General features: G+C 38.3%; 2 protein-coding genes across 3 annotated transcripts in view; one reads left to right on the top strand and one right to left on the bottom strand.

The window, feature by feature from the left end:
• Window positions 1-5281, bottom strand: part of atpaf2 (ATP synthase mitochondrial F1 complex assembly factor 2) — a 12164-nt gene extending 6883 nt beyond the window's left edge. Inside the window, exons 1-2 of one of the 2 annotated variants that reach the window (XM_061909062.1) lie at window positions 4571-5281; window positions 4443-4493 (exon numbers count right to left, since the gene is read on the bottom strand). In XM_061909062.1, the coding sequence (XP_061765046.1) occupies window positions 4443-4493; window positions 4571-4691 (172 nt within the window). In that variant the 5' untranslated portion in view covers window positions 4692-5281. The remainder of the gene's footprint in view (window positions 1-4442; window positions 4494-4570) is intronic. The other variant, XM_061909063.1, reaches the window with a different exon arrangement.
• LOC133558013 (glucose-induced degradation protein 4 homolog) lies at window positions 5024-20058 on the top strand. The gene is made up of 6 exons (XM_061909064.1): window positions 5024-5482; window positions 5796-5855; window positions 10341-10448; window positions 10525-10626; window positions 10693-10823; window positions 18858-20058. The coding sequence occupies exons 1-6, from the start codon at window positions 5291-5293 to the stop codon at window positions 18919-18921; spliced, it is 657 nt and encodes a 218-aa protein (XP_061765048.1). The 5' UTR covers window positions 5024-5290; the 3' UTR covers window positions 18922-20058.
• The last annotated feature ends 220 nt before the right edge of the window (window positions 20059-20278 follow it).

Below are 20278 nucleotides of genomic sequence, written 5' to 3'. Positions count from 1 at the left end.
TTCATTGTCCAGCCATCTTCTCAATGACCGTAAAAGTATCCTGACACAGTAATCTAGTAGTAAAGATAAACTTGTTTGACAAAGAAATAGAACAGGGTCTTTGTAACATTTACACAAATGCCTAGGGGGCACTAACTTTCCAATGTATTTTAAGCGTTACATTCTGCCTCTTTACGGCTTCTAGGAAGTAATGACGTACTATGTACATACAGTCTGCATGAAACAGGTGCACTCAATTCCGCCATGGGCGTGTTAGTTAATTATATAGATTTGGATAGTTATCATGCCTGCAAATTGCTCACTTTTTCTCTTAGACTGCTTTTGTATGTGTACACGCGCTCTACACGCTCCCTGCGCGTACATGTTGACAAGACACAGTGAATGATGTATAAACATTACCCATTTTTTCCAGGCCGGTGAGCTAGCTAATGCTAGTGCGCATGCGCACGCATGCGCAGGACCTTAAACGTTTTTTTTTGTGAAATACCCATAAAAAATTAGCTACCTTGTGTAGATTAAGAGTTGACTTTGTCAATGGCTCTGCAAGTAAGTCATTATTTCAATGTATATTTTTCTTATAGTGTCTTCTGTAATGTAAGCACAATTACAGCACGAGGAAGTTCACGTTGACACTAATAATAATAGCCTACATTTTTGTTTTAATTATTGTTTGAAAAGTAATAGCACTTTCAGTTAAAACAACTGAAGTGAAAACAAAGGTTGCATGTTGACAGAGGACTAGGACAATAAGAGTCGTGCCTGTACTACCGAGCCGGTTAGAGGGAGCGTAATTTTATGTCTTAATACGTGCTACCTCTAGGGCCAGATTAAATGTCAATCAATCAACGTTTATTTATATAGCCCTAAATCACAAGTGTCTCAAAGGGCTGCACCAACCACAACGACATCCTCGGTAGAGCCCACATAAGAGCAAGGAAAAATTCACACCCAATGGGACGTCGGTGACAGTGACAATGATGACTATGAGAAACCTTGGAGAGGACCGAATATGTGGGGACCGAAAGCAATGGATGTCGAGTGTGTCTAACATGATATTGTGAAAGTCCAATGCATAGTGGATCTAACATAACGGTGAGAGTCCAGTCCAAAGTGGATCCAATATAGTAGCGAGAGTCCCGTCCTTAGTGGAGCAGAATGGCAAAAAACTCTATCACACAATACGTTTTCTATAATGACGAAATCGATAATTATTGATACTTATTTAAGCCTGCCAATAAATACAGTAAAACTATTTCCAACTTACCAAGGGTGCTATTTATCAGTGAAGAAGGTGTCTGGTAGCCAAGTAGGATGAGCGTTACTAAGGTAATAAAATAATTCAAGTAGATTTGAAGGTATTTGCAGATTTAAGACACTAGATGGCAGTAGTGTATAAGCTATCGAACACTGCACAAAATAGTTTGGGAAGCTACTCCATAAATGGACACATTGTAGGTGTCACGATGTTGCCGTATGTCTGCAATAAAACCAACAAAACTGAAGACAAGTTTCCGTTATTGATATACCAAGATATTATAGTTTCTCTTACCAGTCCATGCAGTGAATCCACAGCAAGACAGAAAGACGGCGCAAATGAATTATTCTTATGAGAGTGTGTGTGTGCTCCTTTGAGAATAGCAGTGTGTCGGGTGAGTGAAGTAAGTGGAAGAGTGCAGAGAGCAAGCGGTGCATGCATGCAGCAGTAGTGGCGACTGGCGAATGTGTCCAGTTGTGTCCTGCAGAATCAATCAATCAATGTTTACTTATATAGCCCTAAATCACTAGTGTCTCAAAGAGGAATAAAGCAAGCAAACTGTCACGAGTTGGCGGCCTCGTCATTTTGACCCGAAAGCGAATTTTAGTAGGCCGATTTTCAGCAAAGTAAAAGGGTGTTACCCCCGACGAAAACATCGATCCTGGAGGGAATGTCTCCCCTGCGCTCCTTGACTACGGTCTGGAACTGGGAGCCGAACACCAGAAAATGTGTAACACTCGGTAGGTGATACTGTTACATAATTAGCTTGTTAGCACGTCCCTCCCATTGCTCAGTGTCACTTTGTGTTCGCTGGGTTCCCAAAGTGGCTTCATGAAACAAATCTTGCTTCATGTTTTGTGGTTTCTTTTCACCAAAAAATATACATATATATTTAATACTTTATCAAAGCATTTTATATTGAGTGTGTCTATCGCAAAATATATTGATATTGTATTATCGGCCCAGCCCTACAGCTACCTCTATCATTTAAATAGCAAAATACTGTTACTACACTATATACTGTAATACTGTGCCATTCTCACTGCTGAACACTGGAAAGAGGTTCCATAGCCTCCGTAGCAGATCTGCACAGTAAATGTATTTATATCTCCACCTTATTGCTCTTTTATCCTGCACTACAACGAGCTAATGCAACAAAAAGTTGTTCCTATCTGTACTATGAAGTTCAAATTTGAATGACAATAAAGTAGATCTGAGTTAACAGTGTGAGTGTTTTTAAAGATCTAAATTGGCGTCTGAAATCTTAAAAGGAATCATTTTTTTGATGCAGTAGCACAGGGGTCGGGAACCTTTTTGGCTGAGAAAGCCATGAAAGCCAAATATTTTAAAATGTATTTCCCTGAGAGCCATATCATATTTTTTAACACTGAATACAAAGTGCATTTTTTAAGTAAGACCAACATTTTTACAGTAAAATAAGTCTCTAATTCTTTTTAATAACATAGTTTTTTCTTGAACAGGTGTGTTAGAAAATGGATGGATAAATTAAAATGCATGAGGATGTTTTATATTTTGAACATTATTTTTAAAATCGTGATTACCTGCGGAATTATTCATTACTTATCGTGTTAAGCAATGTCAGCTAAGATTTATCTGAGACCCAGATGCAGTCATCAAAAGAGCCACATCTGGCTCTAGAGCCATAGGTTCCCTACCCCTGCAGTAGCATAACGCGATAGACACTGCTATCGAATTGTGCAACTGGTAGTTTTTTTTGGGACGAAAAAGCTAATTTTCAAACAAAACATTTTATGACAAAAACTTGGTAAAACAGAATCAGAATCACTATCACAATAGTTTTTATTGCCATTGTTTGAGAACGAGTTCATATATATACATATATATATATATATATATATATATATATATATTAGGGGTGTGGGAAAAAATCAATTCGAATACGAATCGAATCGTTTACGATTCAGAATCGATTCTCATTTTTTTTAAAACATTTTTTTTTATATTTAATTATTTTTTTATTTTTTTTTAATCAATCCAACAAACCACTACACAGCAATACCATAACAATGCAATCCAATTCCAAAACCAAACCTGACCCAGCAACACTCAGAACTGCAATAAACGGAGCAATTGAGGAGACACAAACACGACACAGAACAAACCAAAAGTAATGAAACAAAAATGAATATTATCAACAGTAGTATCAATATTAGTTATAATTTCAGCATGCCAGTGATTAAAAATCCCTCACTGACATTACCATTAGACATTTATAAAAATAATAAAAAAGAACAATAGTGTCACAGTGGCTTACACTTGCATCGCATCTCATAAGCTTGACAACACACTGTGTCCAATGTTTTCACGAAGATAAAATAAGTCATAATTTTGGTTTGTTTAATAATTAAAACAAATTTACATTATTGCAATCAGTTGATAAAACATTGTCCTTATAAAAGCTTTTTAAATCTACTACTCTGCTGGCATGTCAGCAGAGTGGGGTAGATCCTGCTGAAATCCTATGTATTGAATGAATACAGAATCGTATTGAATCTGAAAAATATCGTTTTTGAATCGAGAATTGAATCGAATCGAAAAAAATCGATATATTATCGAATCGCGACCCCAAGAATCGATATTGAATCGAATCATGGGACACCCAAATATTTACAGCCCTAATATATATATATATATATATATATATATATATATATATATATATATATATATATAGCCACCAGCGCCCCCCGCGACCCCAAAGCGGCAGAAAAATGTATGTATGTGTATATATATATATATATATATATATATATATATATATATAATATAGACAGTTTTAAAACAAATATATTTAGTTAAACCACTAATGGTAACATACGCTAGCCAATGACGTCCCTGTTATATTTTTGGTTTAAAAAAATAACTGTGGAAAAGTTGCAAACAGCCACTTTAAAACAATACCTTTTCACTTTGCCTCTTAAAAAGTTGTCAGTTTTGTTACTTTAAGCTTTTCTCTCATGCAGTTATTTTTAGCCTTAGTGAACTTTTAGATCATGACCTATTGCTGCTGTATTTAATTTGAATTGTATTAGTAATTTTCTAGCATTTCCCCGTTGTATTTATTTGATGTCGTTAGTGTTTTGGATCAATTTTGTACTTTAATTGCATTCCCCTTGCCGGCCACCGTAGAGTAGACATTACTTACGCATACCTTCTCCTTGGGTTATGCTGACATCCTGATAAAATCGTTTTCTTTCTGGAAAATAAGAATAATATCTCCCTCAACTTCTGCAGAAGAGGTTAAGAACAATTATCAAGTGTGTTTATACTTACCTGTTGTGGCTGATGATGAATATTTAAGCGTATAGTTGAAGGTCTGACGATTCCTTTGTATTTTACAGGGTGAAAAGGCATTTCCAAACCTAATTGGGAGTCTTGCAAAGCTTTTAAACATCGCTGCAGTTGTATGTAAACGGTATGTTTACGGTACGCCTAGCTAAACACAACTGAAAAGCTACACTAGTTAAACAAACGACCAATTGTGTGTATTTCGCATCAGCATTGAATTAATACGGTAGCAGTTAAATGACTACCTTTGTTATGTTTTTACCTACAGGATAGATTTCCTCATCTATGTTCTAAAGCACGCGTGTGACCTTCTTAGTCTGACAGGCAGCCTGCTAGGTTCTAGAAGAGTAGGGTAATGTAGTTTCGGGGCGTGCCCCTTTGCATTGCTATATAAGATGTACGAACTACACTTTAAACCCGTGAAGCTTTCGGCCATTTTGACCAATGAAAATCCAGCATCTTCGAATGTTGAATATGATTAGCCAATGAAAGGCGCGAATGCATTTGCCTTCATCGTTGCGTCGAAGTCCACTTACTTTCCTGGGAGCTCGGTCCCTATCACTCTACAACGTAAGGTTCCGAGGAGGATTTGGAGGCTGGAGGTCGGCTTCAGCCCCCCCGCAACGCTTCTTCGTGGACACCGGCAGAGTCTGTCACTCAGTCGGCCATTGACCATTTCGGTGCCCAGCCAGCTAAGCGGGAGCCATGCCTGTCCCCGCTGGATACATTAGCGGCTCCCATTGCGCGGCCTTTGCGTCCTCGGCCTCACTTATCCCGCCGCCCCCGATCAACACCCAGCAACCCGGTGTTGTCACCTCGCTGCTGTATAGCGGCTCCAAGTTCAGAGGGCACCAAAAGAGCAAAGGGAACTCTTACGACGTGGAAGTTGTTTTGCAGGTGGGCATTTGAATGGCATTCATGTAAAATCGCGTGAAATGAGAAGTGTGACAGGGCGCCGTGGGTGATCTGTCAAACAGGGGGTGTGATGATTGACAGCTGGGCAGTCAATGAGCGCGGCCCTAGCTTGCTCAGCTCACTGTCGGTTAGCACAGCCCGTTGCTACGATAACCGCGCATTTAAACGAGAATGACAGTTTGCATTCGTAATCATCACTTAAGCTTTCGTTTGGCGTAACTTGCTTTGTATGCAACTGCATATTTATGAGTGTCATGTTCGAAAATGAGCCACGTTTGTTTTCTTTTCCTTTCAGCATGTCACCATGGAGGACTCTTACTTGTGTGGTTACCTGAAAATAAAAGGACTGACTGAGGTGACACACACACACACACACACACACACACACACACACACACACACACACACACACACACACACACACACACACACACACATATATATACACACACACATACGTATACATATATACACATACATATACATATGTGTGTATGTATGTATAGCTTTGCTACAATTCTCTGTGGATAGCTTCCTCTGTAATCGAGAGTAACTTGTAGCTTAGCTTACTGCAATTTCCAAATAGCTTATTGCACATCACTGTTAGTGGCCAATACTGAGGGTGTATTAATAATTTTAGTCCATTTGTATGCTTGCAAATGCTTAATGTTGTAGAATATGCTTGAACAAAATTCAGATGTTGCGAGAGACTACTGTGAGCATCTAGTTTTTAAGTTTACATGTATTTACATATTTATTTGACCTTTAATAATCGGAACAGATTTTCATTTTCAATGCTGACCTAGTATAGAGTGTGTGGGTGTATATATAATGTGTGTATATATGTATGTATATAAGGGAATAAGCGGTAGAAAATGGGTGGATATATATATATATATATATATATATATATATATATATATAATGTGTGTGTAAGTATATATATATATATAAAATGTGTGTATATGTATAATGTGTGTGTGTGTATATCCCACCTCCAAAGACATGCACCTGGGGATAGGTTGATTGGGAACACTAAATTGGCCCTAGTGTGTGAGTGTGAATGTTGTCTATCTGTGTGATAGGTTGATTGGGAACACTAAATTGGCCCTAGTGTATTAATGTGAGTGTGAATGTTGTCTATCTGTGTTGGCCCTGTGATGAGGTAGTGACTTGTCCAGGGTGTACACCGCCTTCCGCCCGATTGTAGCAGAGATAGGCACTAGCGCCCCCAGTGACCTTAAAAGGGAATAAGCGATAGAAAATGGATGGATGGATGGATAATATATATATGTTTATACGTAATGTGTGTGTATATGTATATATAATATATATCTATGTATGTATGTACAGTTTTGATCAAAATTATTAAACCCCCACACAATTTTGGTGTTTTAGCAAGTTGGACATTTATTCCGTATTTGTTTATAGTCATATCAAATAAAGATGTGTCAAATAGACAAATGCCACTTAAATTGTAAAACTGTATTTTACAAAATACCAAAAAAGGACACTTTTCTTAATATCTCATTGACAAAATTATTCAACCCCCTAGTTACATGCATCTTTAGTACTTAGTAAAAAAACCCTTTGGCAGTAATTACATCCTTCAAACGTGATACATAACCGGATACAAGCTTCTTGCAACGATCTACAGGTATTTTAGCCCATTCTTCTTGGGCAAAGGCCTCCAGTTCATTCATATTCTTGGGCTTGTGTGCTGCAACTGCCTTCTTCAAGTCCCACCACAGGTTTTCTATAGGATTTAGGTCTGGCGACTGTGAAGGCCACTCCAGAGTCTTCCAGCCTTTCTTCTGCAACCACTCTGATATTGATTTGGAGGTATGCTTGGGATCGTTGTCCTGTTGGAAGGTCCAACGTCTCCCAAGCCTCAGCTTCGTCACTGACTTCATGACATTTGCAGCTAATATATCCTGGTAGGAAATAGAATTCATAATGACTTGAACGCACTGGAGATTCCAGGTACCTGAGGAAGAGACACAGCCCCAGAGCATGATTGACCCCCCCACCATGCTTAACAGTAGGAAAGGTGTTCTTCTCTTTGTAAGCTTCATTTTTTCTCCTCCAGACATAACGTTGATCCATAGGCCCAAAGAGTTCCAGTTTTGTCTCATCACTCCATAGAACAGTTTCCCAAAACCTTTGGGGTTTGTCCAGAGGATTTTTGGCATACTGGAGTCTATTTTCCTTGTGCCTGGTAGTCAGAAGTGGGGTGCGCCTGGGAGTTCTGGAATGGAGGCCTTCATCTCGTAGTGCGCGCCTTATTGTCTGGGACGAAACTTGCGTTCCCCCCTCTGCAGTGTCCTGTTGTAGTTCCTCAGCTGTTACTCGGGGGTTTTTCACCACTGTACGCACACAGCATCCTCTTTCTACCACGCCCAGGTAGTGTTTCCACTGTGCCTTTAGCTTTAAACTTGCGAATTATGCTCCCAACTTTGTCTGTTGGAATGTGTAATGTCTTTGCTATTTTCTTATATCCATATTCTTATGAAGAGAAATTACCTCCTCTCGACTTCTTTGACCACTCCCTGGACTTCACCATGTTGCAAATACACCATTGACCATCTACAAGAAGCTGAGCGTCACAGTCTTTTTCAATCAGTTTAATTGTTGCTCGTTATGGTTCTAATCACATCTACAGGTGTTTTCAACACCTGATTGAAAAGACCTTATTCAAATTCCGTTTTTAAGAGTTATGATCTTCAAGGGGTTGAATAATTTTTAATTGTTGCTCGTTATGGTTCTAATCACATCTACAGGTGTTTTCAACACCTGATTGAAAAGACCTTATTCAAATTCCGTTTTTAAGAGTTATGATCTTCAAGGGGTTGAATAATTTTGTCAATGAGATATTAAGAAAAATGTTTTTTTGGTATTTTGTAAAATACAGTGTTACAATTTAAGTTGCATTTGTCTCTTTGACACATCTTTATTTGATATGACTATAAACAAAATACTGAATAAATGTCCCAACTTGCTAAAACACCTAAATTGTGTGGGGGTTGAATAATTTTGATCACAACTGTATATATATATGTGTGTATATATGTATGTGTGTATGTATGTATGTATGTATGTGAGAGAGAGAGAGAGATTTTTATTATGAGGTATTAGAAATTTGAATTATATTACAGTCTGCTACAGTGTCTGATGCAGAATAGTGAATGTACTGCTTGCATAAATAGTGTTCATGCTCGGTACCCATGCTTCATTACTTATGGCTGTATACTCTCCTTGGCAACCTTGGTATTTAGTGATAGTGAATACTACTCTTATACCAAAATGGTGTTTTAAAAATAGGCTATTATATCTTATCAGTTATTCACCTTTGTCAAATTCAATCACAAACCCTCGTTTATTTCTGTTAAGCGGTTCTCTGCCTGTCTGACCATAGTCAAAATTAATAATACATCTTTCATAGCTAGAATATTAAAAACTATTGTATGACCTTCTAAATCATTTTTTTTTAATATTATGAGAGCCCTCTCGACATGGACTAACACCCACATAGTCCCCTTTACACTCCCTTTATGCCAATATGGTAACTGCCCAAGGCTGAGCCAATCAGTGGCCACGATGCTGAAGACCACGCTCTGATTGGTTTAGTCTCATCTCGTGGAAAATACTACGGATGTATCGATTTTTTTTTTAGTTAATTTTGCCTTTTTTATGATTTTAAATGCTTAATTTAGGTCCAACATATCTAGATTATGCTTTAAAAGGGCCTTTATTTTGCAAAAACAGCTTTTCTAACCTATTTGTACCTGCTGTTGTGTATTTAAAATCAAACCGCAGAGGTATTGCGAGACCTTTTCAAAATAATCTTGTTTTCCTTCCAACTTCCGCCAGATAAGCCGTTTCAAATTTGAACAACTTCTGATGTCACCGGTTGAGAAAAACGTCACCGGATTATCCATTTAGTAAAAATGTAACCAGTGTGCTTTGCGCGCGTCTGCCATTGTTGCCTGCACTGTATTCAATAAATTAATTCTTTTTTGCTATCCTCTTGTGGGGCAGACTGGCTCGTAAATGGAGATGCATCTATCGCTGTTGCCATTTTTAACACAAAGTAGGGTATAGTTCAAACTTAGTCTGTCGGTAGACTTGCTATGGAAGTGCTAAAACTACAACATGGATGGCGAGGAGAAGACAGTCCAAGTGGAGACACGTAAATAACTGCCCACAAAACAACGCATTCTGAAGAGACGTCCAGAAATCAGATTATAAACGGTCAGTAAAACATAATCCATGCAAAATTTTGACAAAGAAAACGCCATTACATGTTATGTAGTCCACAACAAAGTGTTTTAAATGTAGAATAAAATCATACTTGAATCCCTTTTGAAAAAAAAAATATCCAAGATTTAGTGATTCCACAATCTTTGAAACTATCACTCAAACTCATTATAAATCTCCTTGAGCCCCTAAAACAGTAAAAGCTGCAAAATAAATATAATTTAATATTAATTATTTTAGGTGAAACCAAAGTCCCGCAGTCATATATTTTCATTTTGGTGTGGCCGCCTTTTTGGGAATACAGACAGACTTCTATTTCATTGGACACATCACAGTGGAAAACACAGGATGTCTCTGCCACAGAACAACAGGGTTTGTTTCTGTTAAGTAACAAGGGTGTGAAACATTTGTCCATTACAGAGGGCTAAACTTCATTGCTTGTTGCTCAGAGAAAAGGTAAAAAAATGTTTCTAAAAATCATTGTTAATGCAGAAAACTGTATTTCAAACGACAAAAAGGTCACAGTAAGCTGCGTGTCAAGAGAAGTTAATAATTAATTACTTTTTTCTGGCTGGTCTTGCAGGAATACCCAACTTTAACCACGTTCTTTGCTGGCGAGATCATCAGCAAAAAACGGCCGTTTCTAACCAGGAAGTGGGATGCAGACGAGGACGTGGATCGTAAACATTGGGTAAGGTGCCGACTCCATTGAGTCTACAGTTGGCAGGTTTACTATTAAATTGTAATGTTTTCCTGTCTGTGATCAGGGCAAATTCCAAGCCTTCTACCAGTATGCAAAGACTTTCAACACGGATGAGTTTGACTATGAGGATCTTAAAAATTCTGATTATATCTTCATGAGGTGGAAGGTAAGACATCATTGCATTTATTGTTTGAGCTTGACACAAAGTCATTACATTATTTCTCCTTATTAGGAACAGTTCCTGGTCCCAGACCACACAATCAAAGACATCAGCGGTGCTTCTTTTGCTGGATTTTACTACATTTGTTTCCAGAAATCCACAGCAACTATTGAGGGCTACTACTACCACAGAAGCTCTGAATGGTAACCACAGCAGATGATTATTCCCTGTATGTTCTTGTGTATACATTGAATGCAGCTGGCCATAGTCAGGTCACGGATGCATTTCTATTTCAGGGTCTTCATAGCAACAGCCCATATGCTCACTTGATCCACCAACCTTTTATTGATAATGTGTGGTATTACATTTAGAGTTCACATTCTTAATTCTTAGTTTTAAAGGAAGTGTCATTTTTAATTCCTTCTTTCCCATTCATAGTTTAAACAAACACCTTGCAATGCTCCATGTGAGTTTCCTGAAGTGGAATTTTACAAAACCCAAAACCAGTGAAGTTGGCACATTGTGTAAAACGTAAAAACAAACAGAATACAATGATTTGCTAATCCTTTTTAACCTAAATTGAATTGAATACACTGTAAGATAGATAGATAGTATTTTATTGATTCCTTCAGGAAAATTAAAAAGAAGACAGGATACTTAAAGTTCGAACTCGAAAATGTAATTTTTTGCAAATATTAGCTCATCTGGAATTTGATGCCTGCAACATGTTTCAAAAAATCTGGCACAAGTGACAAGAAAGACTGATAAAGTTGAGGAATGCTCATCAAACACTTATTTGGAACATCCCACAGGTGAACAGGATAATTGGGAACAGGTGGGTGCCATGATTGGTTAAAAAAGCAGATTCCATGAAATGCTCAGTCATTCACAAACAAGGATGGGGCGAGGGTCACCACTTTGTGAACAAATGTGTGAACAAATTGTCGAACTGTTTAAGAACATTTCTCAACAAGCTATTGCAAGGGAATTTAGGGATTTAACCATCTACCGTCCTTAATATAATCAAAAGGATCAGAGAATCCAGAGAAATCACTGCACGTAAGCGGCTAAGCCCGTGACCTTCGATCCCTCAGGCTGTACTGCATCAAAAAAAACATCATTGTGTAAAGAATATCACCACATGGGCTCAGGAACACTTCAAGAAACCACTGTCAGTAACTACAGTTCGTCGCTACATCTGTAAGTGCAAGTTAAAACTCCACTATGCAAAGCGCAAGCAATTTATCAAAAACACCCTGAAACACCGCCGACTTCGCGTGGCCCAAAATCCTTTAAGATGGACTGATGCAAAGTGGAAAAGTGGTCTGTAGTCTGACGAGTCCACATTTCAAATTGTTTTTGGTAACTGGATGTCGTGTTTTCCGGACCAAAAAGGAAAAGACCCATCCGGATTGTTAAAGGTGCAAAGTTCAAAAGCCAGCATCTGTGTTAATATGGGGCTATATTAGTGTCCAAGGCATGGGTAACTTACACATCTGTGAGGGCACCATTAATGCTGCAAGGTACATACAGGTTTTGGAGTAACATGTTGCGATCCGAGCCACGTTATCATGGACGCCCCTGCTTATTTCAGCAAGACAATGCCATGACACGTGTTACAACAGCGTGGCTTTGCAGTAAAAGAGTGCGGGTACTAGACTGGCATGCCTGTAGTCCAGACCTGTCCCCCATTGAAAATGTGTGGCACATTATAAAGCGTAAAATACGACAACAGAGACCACACACTGTTGAACAACTTAAGCTGCTCATCAAGCAAGAATGGGAAGGGATTTCACCTGAAAAGCTTCAAAAATTGGTCTCCTGAGTTCCCAAACGTTTGTCGAGTGTTGTTAAAAGGAAAGGCCATGCAACACAGTGGTAAAAATGCCCCTGTGCCAACTTTTTTGCAACGTGTTGCTGCCATTAAATTCTAAGTAAATGATTATTTGCAACAACAACAAAAAAAAAGTTTCTCAGTTCGAACATTAAATATCTTGTCTTTGCAGTCTATTCAATTGAATGTAAGTTGAAAAGGATTTGCAAATCATTGTATTCTGTTTTTATTAACGATTTACACAACGTGCCAACTTCACTGGTTTTGGGTTTTGTAAATGCAAAGTGGGGAATTATTAACGGATCCCAAATATCGCTAAATGTCTTACATCAACATATTTGGTAGGAGTGTGGGAAAAAAATCGATTCGAATTCGAATCGCGATTCTCACGTTGTGCGATTCAGAATCTATTCTTATTTTAAAAAAAATCTTTTTTTTTCTTTTTTTCTTTTTTCTTTATTTATTTTTTTATCGATCCAACAAAACAATACACAGCAATACCATAACAATGCAATCCAATTCCAAAACCAAACCTGACCCAGCAACACTCAGAACAGCAATAAACAGAGCAATTGAGAGGAGACACAAACACGACACAGAACAAACCAAAAGTAGTGAAACAAATGAATATTATCAACAACAGTATCAATATTAGTTATAATTTCTACATAGCAGTGATTAAAAATCCCTCATTGACATTATCATTAGACATTTATAAAAATTTAAAAAAAGAATAGTGTCACAGTGGCTTACACTTGCATCGCCTCTCATAAGTTTGACAACAAACTGTCCAATATTTTCACAAAGATAAAATAAGTCATATTTTTGGTTCGTTTAATAGTTAAAACAAATTTACATTATTGCAATCAGTTGATAAAACATTGTCCTTTACAATTATAAAAGCTTTTTACAAAAATCTGCTACTCTGCTTGCATGTCAGCAGACTGTGGTAGATACTTCTGAAATCCTATGTATTGAAAGAATAGAGAATCCTTTTGAATCGGGAAAAAAATAGTTTTTAAATCGAGAATCGTTATGAATTGAAAACAAATATCGATTTTGAATCGAATCGTGACCCAAGAATCGATATTGAATCGAATCGTGGGACACCCAAAGATTCACAGCCCTAATAATTTGGTCCTTGCTTGTTACTTTTGACCTACGGTTGATCGAGGAATATCAGATGAATATGCTCATGTGATTTATTCGCAGCAAGTGACTCTGCTTTGAGATTTTGTATTTGTAACTAATATGTATGCAACTGTAATTGTTTGATAGGTGTTTATATTAACAAATGTTGTGTTTTGGACTTAAATTTTGTTCAATTAAGGACACTTATTGCATATGTCTAGCTTGTGCGCGATTATAGTGTGCTTAGCCGTTGTGTAGCTGCTAGCCTATAGCATATTATGGTTACCTTTTGTAAAGAACTTGACTAAAATACAAATATATCGAGCGTGAGTTCTTTTGGGAAAATATTTAGCTGTTAACTGGCTGACCAACAACATTGCACAAGTAAATGTGCTGCAGGACTGCTTGTATCGGGAATTTTAGATGCAAGGGATATTGTTTTTTGTTTTTTTTGCTGATACCAATATTTTATCTGATACCAATATTGGATGGGTACAACCCTAATTATGATTAACCTTTTTCAGTACTCTAAGACAAGGGTGCCTGCATTTTACTTTTTTGTGGGCAGCAGGTCATCCAGATACAGCAGGGTTGGCAGTTTTAACCCACCTTCCTCTATCCTAGTCACTGCCGTTGTGTCCTTGGGCAAGACACCTCTCACACCTTGCCTCCATTCCAGCTCACACTGGTGTATTAATAATAATTAATGATTGCAAAGGCCCGTGGCGCAAATTGACAGCCACGTTTCTGCCAATTTACCTCAGGGCAGGTGTGGCGACAGTTTACTACCACCGCTGAATGAATAATGTGATGGCTTTTTGGTGTAAAAGGAAAAGGCAGGGTGTTTGGCAGACATCAATAACAAGTATTGCAGCATATTCTGGACTATCAGCCGCACCCACAAAATGTTAGAATTTTTTTTTTTTTTCATATATTAGCTGTACCGGACTATAAGCCGCGGATATGTACCGGTACGTTGTGATATCAGATATTTACAAAGAAAGTTTTTGTAAATGTTTATATACAGTACATATTTTAATTGTTTCCAAATGGTACCTGTAACACGGTAGTAAAACAGCTGATCAAACAAAACAGATGTAACTGATGTCTTTATTCATCATTTGAGATGAAAAAGAGTTTCTCCTTTTTTTTTAAACAAGGTTCAATCAAGATTTTTATAAGGATTATTCTTCCTTGTACAAGCCCGTTTTTTGTATGAGTTGGGAAATCGTGTTAGATGTAAATATAAATGGAATACAATGATTTGCAAATCATTTTCAACCCATATTCAGTTGAATATGCTACAAAGACAATATATTTGATGTTCAAACTGATAAACATTTTTTTTTTTGCAAATAATCATTAATTTTAGAATTTGATGCCAGCAACACATGACAAAGAAGTTGGGAATGGTGGCAATAAATTATAATAACATTGAAGAATGCTCATCAAACACTTATATGGAACATCCCACAGATGTGCAGGCTAATTTGAAACAGTTCGGTGCCATGATTGGGTATAAAAGCAGCTTCAAAGAAATTCTATGTAATTCACAAACAAGGATGGAGTGAGGGTCACCACTTTGTAAGCAAATTGTCGAACAGTTTTGAACAACATTTCTCAATGAGCTATTGCAAGGAATTTAGGGATTTTACCATCTACGGTCCGTAAAATCATCAAAAAGTTCAGAGAATCTGGAGAAATCACTACACGTAAGTGATGATATCACAGACTTTTGATCCCTCAGTGTGTAAAGGATATCACCACATGGGCTCAGGAACACTTCATAAAACCACTGTCAGTACCTACAGTTGTTCACTATATCTGTAAGTGCAAGTTAAAACTCTACCATGCAAAGCCAAACCCATTTATCAACAATATCCTGAAACGCCGCCGGCTTGGCTGGGCCCGAGCTCATCTGAGGTGGACTGATGCAAAGTGGAAAAGTGTTCTGTGGTCTGACGAGTTCATATTTCAAATTATATTTGGAAACAGAGGACGTGGTGTCCTCCAGAACAAAGGAAAATAACCATTCGGATTATTATAGGCGCAAAGTTCAAAAGCCAGCATCTGTGATGGTATGGGGGTGCATTAGTGCCTAAGGCATGGGTAACTTACACATCTGTGAAGACACCATTAATGCTGAAAGGTACATACAGGTTCTAGAGCAACATATGTTGTCATCCAAGCAACGTTATCATGGACGCCCCTGCTTAATTCAGCAAGAAAAGTGTTACAACAGCTTCGTAAAAAAAGAGTGTGGGTACTTTCCTAGCCTGCCTGCAGTACAGACCTGTCTCCCATCAAAAATGTGTGGCACATTATGAAGCGTAAATTACGACAGCGGAGATCCCGGACTGTTGAACGATTGAAGCTATACATAAAACAAGAATGGGAAAGAATTCCACTTTCAAAGCTTCAAAACTTAGTTTCCTCAGTTCCCAAATGTTTGAGTGTTGTTAAAAGAAAAGATGATGTAACACAGTGGTGAACATGTCCTTTCCCAACTACTTTGGCATGAGTTGCAGCCATGAAATTCTAAATTAATTATTATTTGCAAAAAAAAAAATAAAGTTTATGAGTTTGAACATCAAGTATAAATGATAAATGGGTTGTACTTGTATAGCACTTTTCTACCTTCAAGGTACTCAAAGCGCTTTGACATTACTTCCACATTTACCCATTCACATACACATTCACACACGGATGGAGGGAGCTGCCTTGCAAGGCGCTAACCAGCACCCATCAAGAGCAAGGGTGAAGTGTCTTGCTCAGGACACAACGGACGTGACAAAGTTGGTACGAGGTGGGAATTGAACCAGGGACCCTCTGGTTGCGCACGGCCACTGCACCGCGCCGTCCCGTGTCTTTGTAGTGCATTCAATTGAATACTGGTTGAAAAGGATTTGCAAATCATTGTATTCCGTTTATATATACATCTAACACAATTTCCCAACTCATTTGGAAACGGGGTTTGTACTTTGTAAACACTGAGTTTGAAAAGCTTCCTAGTGGATCACTTTAGTGCACTGTTTGATTTATTTTCTTAATCCATTGCACAATTTAGCCGTTGGCAAAGAACAATTAATTGATAGGTCGCAGAGTTCAAAGCTTGGGGAGAAACTAGCAACTTGTAGTCCGGAAAGATCAGTATTTTTCATTGACAATGCACCACAGCATCCATTGGCGAGAAGGACAGTCAGTGTTAATGGAATGGAATGTTTGTATGAATATGTCATTTTCCAGCTTATAGAACCGGTATATAAGCCACACCCGCCACATTTTTGAAGAAAAACTAATGTTTCCATTGTATTTATTAGCCGCACCGGCCTATAGGCTGCAGATATATACGTTGTCAAATTAGTTATTTATACAGAACAAGTCTGTAAATGTTTATTTACATACCTTAGTTGTTTCCTAACGGTGTCTGTCACACGGCTAATCTAACGGAACAGTGGTCACCGTCATGGACCCACTAGCTGTGGAAGCTTGCTCTCCAATCACCAAGACAGACTAAATAAATAACTCAACGGTGACGTTTTGGTGAATTTACAAAACTGAAACAATACAAAAATAATGTTATTGTAAGTTAGTAATACTAGCAAAGACACCTGTAAATGAGTTAGCATATTAGCTGATGCTAGCAACGCTAGCGTCGTTACATTACGGTAGCACGTACCAATACGCTTAAAACACTCCTAAGAAATGTTGCAGTTAGTAAGTAAGAATGGTTTGATTTATACTGTAAAACTTACAAACATTGCTTGGAGGGATGAATGGATCTATTTTAGGCCCCATCCTGTTCGCTCTTTATCTCCTCCCTCTTGGAGATATTTTTAAGAAACATGGAGTGTTTTATCACTTTTATGCAGATGACTGCCAAATTTATATGCCGATTTCAAAAAGCCACGGCCCCCTTACACCCCTTCTTAACTGTCTATGTGACGTCAAGGCTTGGTTAGCCCAGAATATTTTAATAATGAATGAGGGAAAAACGGAAATTTTAGTTTTTGGTCCGGCCCTTACTGACTTGGGACCATTGCAAAATTATGTGCGTCCCAAAGTCACCAGCCTTGGCGTCACTATAGACAGCGATTTTAAATTAGACGTTTTAAAATCGTGTTTTTATCACCTTCGTCTTTTAGTAAAGGTTAAACCGTTTTTATCTTTTAACCTTTTTGAACAAGTCGTGCATGCTTTTATTTCAAGTCGCCTGGACTACTGCAATGCACTTTATGCTGGCATTAGCCAAAAAGCTCTCTCCCGGTTGCAGTTAGTCCAGAACGCGGCAGCACGACTTTTAACAGGGGCCAGGAAACGCCAGCATATAACCCCAATTCTTCAGAGTTTGCACTGGCTCCCTGTTAATTTTAGAATTGAATTTAAAACATTGCTGTTTGTTTTTAAATCTTTACATGGACTGGCACCTCAATATATCTCGGACCTCATCCAAATTTACATCCCTGCGCGCGCTCTGAGGTCCGAAAGCGAGCTCCAGCTCGTGGTGCCCAAGACCAGACTTAAGACCAGGGGAGACAGGGCCTTCTCTGTGGTCGGCCCTAAGCTCTGGAACACTCTGCCGCTCCATGTTCAAACTGCTTCCACAGTGGAGTGTTTTAAGTCTCGTCTTAAGACCCACTTTTATTCTTTGGCTTTTAACACTACGTGAGTTGTGTGGTCATCTGTCCTCTGTTGTCCTCTGTGTTTTTTATACACTTTGATTTTTATTTTACTGTTTTAATTGATTTTACCCTTTAAAATAGTTTTTAATCATATTTGTTTTTATATTGTTTTTATTGGTTTTATTTTTATTCATTTTTTGTTTTATTCAGTCATTGGTGGAGCATAATATTGTTTTTAACATGGCTGTGCAGCACTTTGGAAACGTTATTGTTGTTTAAATGTGCTATATAAATAAAGTGGATTGGATTGGATTGGATTGAATGAAGAAACTATACACGTAGTAACGCGACGGATGGCTAAAAGATGGAACGGCACTTCAGGTTTCCGGTTAAAAGCTCAGTATAAACGGGGGCAATGCAGCACTGCAATACCTGCATTGAATGAACTCTTCCAAAAGATGGCCCCATTGCACAAACAATAATTAACACCTATTCAGTGCTTTTTCTTACGCCGCACTGTTTTATAAGCCGCAGGGTTCCAAGCGTAAGAAAAAAGCAAAACTGCTTATAGTCCGGAATTCACGCTCAGTATTTGTTAGGAAATGTGTATGATCAAGGCCTGTTGTAACTTGAAATGTCTCTCACCTTAGGTACCAATCTCTCAATCTCACTCACGTCCCTGAGCACAGCGCTGCCATTTATGAGTTCCGGTGACACTGGCTGGCATCGTGGATCTTGTGTTGGACGGACTTGAGGCGAAGCAGAGGTCTGCGGATGCTACTGAGACCTAAAAAAGACAATTTGGCATTTTGGAAGCGTGACACATACACAACAGGCTCATCTTTGCGATCAGGATCGGGATGCGAGAGGACACTTGAATGTACGTCGATTGGATGAGGAAAAAGAAAAGAGGAAATGCGTTTTTGTTTCCTTGCTGAGGCGTGCGTGGAAAGTCAGAAGCAGCATAAGATCCCTGGTGTGGTTTTTACCTGTCATTTGTGTATTTTCAAGAAGACACTTTTAGGCTAAGTTGGGAAGCCGCTTTTGTCCAGGGTCGGACAAGGACTTCTTCAGGGGGTCCGCTTGTATTAACAAGAACCAAGAAAGAACTCTTCAGGTTTTAGGATGGAGCTTTAATCAGCCCGTAAGCTGTTCATGGCAGTATAAACAGTATTTTGTTGGTTCTGGATGATAGCCTTCCAATAGGATATTTTTGTGATTCCACTCTAAAAGATGGGACACTGAGCAGCACTTTTAAGGCTTCCAAGTTTAGACACACAAAACAAGCTCCCCCTCGTGTCCATCAAATATGCTTTTGAATCACATGTGGTGTTGTTCCATTGTTACTTTTGCACAAGGATGGACTTCACCTTACTAACACTCACACGTCCCGGCTACACTAGCTTAAAGCTAAATGGAGAGAACTTTTTAACTACTCTGCAATGTTTGTCTGGGGAGTGTTGAGATAAATCAATCATGAAAGTATTATAACAGAGTATTTTTTACCCAGATTTGCATCATACAAAGCTTTTTATGTGTCCTTTTTAAATTATATAGAATATCCGCCTTTTCCGTACATTGAAGTCTCTTTGACTATGCAACATTGTTCAACATAGCACTCTCCAAACGTCAAGCCTCACTTTTCAGAGATGTATTCTTTCCCCAGAGTATATGAAACAAACATTGTATCTTCATTTAAGTTTTTTTTTTTTTTTACTGAAGTCTTTTCCTGATTGTCCTCCCTTGTCATGTGACTGTGCCATGTTGTTAAAAGTTTACCAGAGTTGTGCTGTTACAGATCAAGAGATTAAGTCTGAGTTGGATTGAATGAACTTGATTTGAAAAGAGAAATCATATCACCACGAACGTGTCTGTTTCTGCGTAACACTTCAGCAAATATCCATCCCCCGGTCTTTGCTGCCCTCTAGTGGGCGGAAGCGGTCCATGCAGTATATTATGCACCCAAATAAAGGCGCATCTTAAACTGCAAAATTTCTTTTGACATCAGTTCAGTCCAGACGAAGAAACCATATTGTTCTACAAACTACTGGTAACTTAATCATCCGAAATG

Source organism: Nerophis ophidion, linkage group LG08, assembly GCF_033978795.1.
Source record: "Nerophis ophidion isolate RoL-2023_Sa linkage group LG08, RoL_Noph_v1.0, whole genome shotgun sequence".
Taxonomy (NCBI): Eukaryota; Metazoa; Chordata; class Actinopteri; order Syngnathiformes; family Syngnathidae; genus Nerophis; species Nerophis ophidion.
Note: the sequence above shows the minus strand (reverse complement) of the source record. Positions and strands in the feature narration are given on the sequence as shown.

Coding starts and splice junctions, on each gene's coding strand:
- LOC133558013 (XM_061909064.1), top strand. CDS start 5,291: ATGCCTGTCCCCGCTGGATACATTAGCGGCTCCCATTGCGCGGCCTTT. Junction 10,449..10,524: donor ACGTGGATCGTAAACATTGG/GTAAGGTGCCGA, acceptor GTCTGTGATCAG/GGCAAATTCCAAGCCTTCTA. Junction 10,627..10,692: donor ATATCTTCATGAGGTGGAAG/GTAAGACATCAT, acceptor TCTCCTTATTAG/GAACAGTTCCTGGTCCCAGA.